At 40.3% G+C, this 5,573-nt stretch overlaps 2 protein-coding genes across 2 annotated transcripts in view; both read left to right on the plus strand.

Moving 5' to 3' along the window:
* ddx61 (DEAD (Asp-Glu-Ala-Asp) box helicase 61) overlaps positions 1–3,374 on the plus strand; it is a gene marked incomplete at its 5' end in the record, with an annotated part of 12,595 nt that extends 9,221 nt beyond the window's left edge. Inside the window, 1 exon segment of the mRNA XM_032518730.1 lies at positions 879–3,374.
* An 811-nt stretch (positions 3,375–4,185) lies between these two features.
* Positions 4,186–5,573, plus strand: part of tomm40 (translocase of outer mitochondrial membrane 40 homolog (yeast)) — a 6,250-nt gene continuing 4,862 nt past the window's right edge. The window contains exons 1-2 of the mRNA XM_032518782.1: positions 4,186–4,290; positions 4,990–5,225. Of these exons, the coding sequence (XP_032374673.1) occupies positions 5,009–5,225 (217 nt within the window). The 5' untranslated portion in view covers positions 4,186–4,290; positions 4,990–5,008. The remainder of the gene's footprint in view (positions 4,291–4,989; positions 5,226–5,573) is intronic.

Raw genomic sequence — 5,573 nt, forward strand, 5'->3', positions numbered from 1 at the left:
TAGGCCCAACACCACAGTATGAGAAACATCTCCATAACATGATTTTTGCATCTCCATGCTTTACTGTCTTCACAGTGTACTGTGGCTTCAATTCAGTGCATGGGGGTCGTCGGACAAAGTGTCTGCGGCCCCTAGACCCAAACGTTGAGGCTTTGGATGCCATTTCAAGGCATTGGAAATCATTTGTTTTGCCCTCTAGAATTGACTTTTTAGTCTCTTTTTCTTCAGAGCAATGCCTGGAACGATTTCAGTGTGAAATGCACTATAACCAGTATGCACATGTTCTTCCTTCCTTAAATATGGGCCATAATTTACACCTGTTTCTTCACTGAATCAATCACCTCACTAATTGAACAACACTGCTATTTTGAACATGCCCATTTCAATTACACAGAATGTGCAGCATGTCATGACTATTGGGTCTGTTGGTTTTATATGACTCTACAACACTTACTAGTGAATTGTTTGCATGTAGAAATATCACTTCTACCAAAAAATGATTTATGAGGTTAGCGTTGGACTTATTTTGAACACATCTATGTACATTTGATCTATTTGTCGTGTACTAGTGAAATGTCCAATGTATTAACGTTATGCTGAAAAATCTGAGCCTTCTAGCTTGAAGAAGAGCAGATACTAGCAACATAGCTAATACATAATCTTCTTTTCAATAATAAGATTAACTGAAGTTTTACAGGATTTATAGGTCAAGGGTTAAGGGCTGTCTTCCTCAGAATGCACAACAGCAGTCAACGTAGATTTGAGCAGAGCTGATTAGCACACAAAGCCAGCTATTTTCTCTCCCAAGTTTACTAAAGCAGTGACTTGTTCACATGGCTTTCAGACATTTTAACTCAACTTTTGGTTTTTCTTTTCAGGAGAAACGCGGCGCCTGGCATTCATGACACAATATTGGCTATGCATCCCACAAGATTCCAAGGGATGATTTCTGTTCCCTAGTTTGTCACCCAAATGGTCCATTTTGAGTCTACAGGAATCTCCAGTTCTGTCTGTGCACATGTTAGTAAACTGCTATCTTCCCACTGCCACTTCAATCAGTTCTTACTGCCAGAAATGGTCACTGTACATGTAATTTGGGCTATTGCTTAAGTCTGTCATTGAACTTTTGACAATAGACGGACATTGTCATTGATTATTTTCTTTATTTTTATTTTTTTGCTGTAATAATGAAAATGTAAAACCAAAGGTAGACTTAGAGGATAGAGCCCAGCTCACGTCCTTGCTGTGCAGATGAACTACATATGGCAGTGTGCACATGCTGCTGCCATTCCTTTTCAGTAGATGCCCCCCCCCCCCTTTAACTATTTTACAAAATGGTTACTTTATTGATGAATTCTTGCTGTGGATTCAACAACATGCTGGAAACATTACTTAGACAAGTTCATGTTGAGATGATGGCCTCATGCAGTTGCTGCAGATTTGTCAGCTGCCCATTCATGCTGCAGATTTTGTGTTTAACCCCATCTCAAAAGTGTTAATTTAAATTGAGATCTGGAGACTATTTCAGTAGACTCATTGTCATGTTTGAGATGATGCGTTTTGTGATGTGGCGTGATGTTCTGCAAAGACATAGCCATTAGAAGATGGGGAGACTGTGCTCATAAAGGGATGCACATGGGGCAGGATCAATACTCAAGAAGGTTTTGGCATTTAAACGATGCTTTGTTTATATTGAATGGGCAAAAGTGTGCCCATTAGTGTGCACATTACACTGCCATCATCAGCCTGAAATTTTGAATTTATCTTTACACCAAATTCTGACCCTATGTCCCTGTTGCAGCAGAATTTGAGATTCAAAAGACCTGTCAAAATTTTTCCAATCATCTGCTGTGCGGTGTTGGTGAGCCAAGTCTACTCTTGCCTCAATTTTCTTTGTCTGCAAACCTTTGCTATAACATGGTTATTTGTTACTGTCTCCTTCCTGTCAGCTTGAACCAGTCTGGCCATTTTCCTCATTAACGAGGCCCTTTTGCCGTCACAGCCGCCACGCGTGAGGTGTTTTTTTTTTATATTTCTTTTTGTGCCTGTAAACCCTATAGACTTGTATGCAAAAATCCCAGGAGATTAGCACCAGCAATCATTCCACTGACAGTCACTTAAAGTATGTTTCTTCACTATTCTGTTTGGTCAGAATAACTGAACGGTTTAACCATGTCTGCATGCTTTTATGCATTGAGTGGCTGATTTAGATACTTGCATCAATGACTAGTTGCACCTATTAATGTGGCCACTGAGTTTACCTTTTGTTATCATTCCATGTTGGTCATAAAAAACCTTTTGCTCACCAACCTAATTGCTGACTTTGATGCAGTGGTAAAATAAGATTGTGTGTACACATGTCCATAGTGTAACCAAATTAACGTCTTTCAAAAGGTAACCAAAGTTGGAAGAGTAGACAGATTTACTAAAGTAAGAATAAAGATGGCTTCAGTAACCAAAATGTCAACTTTGCTCTGAATGTTTAAAAGAGGGCTGCTATGGTGTGCCAGCACAGAGCACCTGAAAGTGTTGCTGATAATGAACTTGCTAGTTTTTTTAAAAAGAATATTAGTCTTTACTACAGAACACATTTAAATATGACAGTGTAATGTCAGTGACACTATAGTGCTGTTTGTCAAAGCACAGATTCAGTAGCAACCATAAGTCAGTATTTAATTGGGAAATTCCTATTCCTTAAGCCATAGCGCCAGGCAACATTTTCTCAGGTATTGAGGTTATCAGTAATTAACAAGATGAGGGGTCTAGATTCTGAGTCCCTTCTTCCCTCCCAAGTGCCTTAGTCTAACGTCAAACTTGTACTTCGCCAAGGCTCTTGTCCCAAGATTGTATTGAAGGTAAAATGGCCCTCAAATAATTCCTTTTATTAGTTTATCAGTTTTGAAAGCACAGTTAAAGTCGGAAGGATTTTCAGTTTTTCCTTTTTATTTTTAAGAAATGCATTTGTCTCATGAGGAATTAACATGACCAGTTGTCTGACTATATTACATCATTGTACTTCTTGACTTCAGCACAAAAAATACATGTATTTCAGATTTAAAACAATACTGTGAAAATTTAGGCCAACTTCTTTGTTTTCTTTGCTGACCATTTTGTCACTGCCAAGCACCAGCAGGAGTCTGGAGTGCCCTTGTTGACAGATTTTTGGTTCCCTAATTCTTTTAGCCTTAGTACAGGCAACAGTACGTGACCATGAGTGGATTTGTAACTTGAGACCATTTTTTCCATCACTGTATTCAGAAGAACTTAATACCTTCTTGACTTGATGACCAGATGCTTTTAGTAGACAGCCAACAATTTTCTGTTAAATTTGCCAATGCCAGCGCCTAAAACAAATTAAAGTCCAACTGACTAACTGCTGTTTTCAGTTTGATCTTTGTACACTCAGTGAGAGAATGCTTTTTTTTTTTTTTATATAATTGTGATTACTTCCTACTCTGCCAGCCAGGAGCCTGTCTCACAACGTAGAATAGTTTTATTTATTTTTTACTATTATTGATAGTAAATACACACATTCTCAGGACCTAATCATGCACTAATGGAGAGATGGGCTACCAGCTGGACCAGCCGCCCTGAGCGGTTGGGGGGGGGTTACAGGGCCTTGCTCAATGGCCCCTGGCAGTGCCCAGGAGGTGAAGTGGCATCTCTCCAGCTACCGAGCCACACTCAGTACTTTGGTCCATGCGGGGACTTGAGCCGACGACCCTCCGGTTCCCAACCCAACTCCCTACCCTTCTAAAGTAAGATTAATATTTCAGGTTTTGGTGTGGCCAAAATTTTCCCCCTTTTTTTTTTTATTCATTTATTTTTTTTTCCCTTCTCTTTAATGCAGCTTACTTAATATTATTGCTTTGGGATACAGGACCCAGTTTGAAACCAAAGGTCTATTTGAAATAATTATTGCAATGTACACTATGCTGTTCATCAACACAGCTAGTATATCTTTGGCCATTCACTTATGGTTTAATTATACAAATATGGCGGTATATGTATACAATTTGTAAATGTAACTATACGCTACAGCCCCTAAAATAGGTGTACCCTTGGAGTGTCATTCAGTAAGAGATTGAATGAAATGAATGTTAAGCGAATGAACCCATTAATACGTCATCAGGAAGGGTCTGTACCAGCTGTAATATCAGCCAATGGGGGTTGAAATGAGATATACATTAGCCAATCCGTGGATGATAGGCGGGCATTTGTCAAGCACGGTCACCGACGTTGTGGTGAACTTTGCCGGTGTTGAACTACCCCTGGTCCCTTGCTGTCACGGTAAGTAGATAATTGATAAACCCTAAAATTACTTGCATAATTTTGTAAGAAGATGGTAGTTTAAGGTGTTAACAGGCCTAATAGCGTATTTCCAAATATCGTGTTTTCCATATGAAGACGAATATATCTCGTGGTCGATTCCACATGGCTACCTAGCCAGTCAGTCAGCCAGCTAGCTAGCTAGCTAACGTCAACCAGCCATGCTAGCTTGCATTAGCCTTGACAGGTTAAATACTGTTAGTTTTACCAGCTACTGGGTCAGCTCCAAATGTTCCCTCTCTAGCAAACCACAAGTTTTAGCTCGATATTTGTTATTACCAGGTTGTATTGTAATCAATTAAAGTAGAGTCTGATTGAGCTGGGCCTAAGCTACAACCAACCTACTGAAACGGTACGGTTACTGCCACGACAGATGGATCACTGTTGCTGCTAGTCAAATTAACGGTAACGTTAGCTGAATGCATGTACGTGAGCTAACGTCTTCAAAAGCAAACTGTGCCCAAATGCATTGGATATACTGTGTAAAGAATGGGTGATTGTATGCTCATATCATACCTCTCAAGTCATGCAAGCTAATACTTCTCCAATTTCTTACATTTTATCAGGGATTATTTTAAATCCGTAACCCTGCAGTTGTATGATTGAAGAACATTGATATAATTAAATACATTATTCATTTATTATATATTTCTTTCCTAGTTTGTTTCAGTCTTGGAGTATGGGCAGTGTGTTGGCTGCTGCCCCACCCAGTCCTGCCCCAGCTGCAGCTGGAGGTAGTCAAGGGGTCCCAGGGTTGGTGTCTGTCCCTCCAGGGTTCACTATGCCCTCAGTGTCTTCAGTCCCTCCAACATCTGGATCTGGCCAGCAGTCAGCAGATGCAGATTCCCCACTCCCAAACCCAGGCACATATGAGGAGTGCCACCGCAAATGTAAAGGTTAGAAAATCAATTTTTTCCCTAGGTTTGTGGAAGACTCAAGCGGGATTTTTGCTTCTGCGTTTGATCTATGCCTAACGATGTATGTAGGTATGTGTAGGCACCCTACGCCTTAGCCTGACATGCACCTCTTGAAGAATGTGACTACACGTCGCTTGGCAACGTTGCATTTCCCCCTACTCATTTCCTGGTTCTCCATAAACATGAAATGAAAGAGAGGGTTAACTCTTCCTGCTAAATATTTCCCACCATGGTCTGTAGGCACAGAAGAGACACTTTATTTCTCTCACCATGCCTCTAGAGTTGGCACTCGCTCTGAAGCTACACACACACACACACACACACACA

This window comes from Etheostoma spectabile, chromosome 6, assembly GCF_008692095.1.
Source record: "Etheostoma spectabile isolate EspeVRDwgs_2016 chromosome 6, UIUC_Espe_1.0, whole genome shotgun sequence".
Lineage (NCBI taxonomy): Eukaryota > Metazoa > Chordata > Actinopteri > Perciformes > Percidae > Etheostoma > Etheostoma spectabile.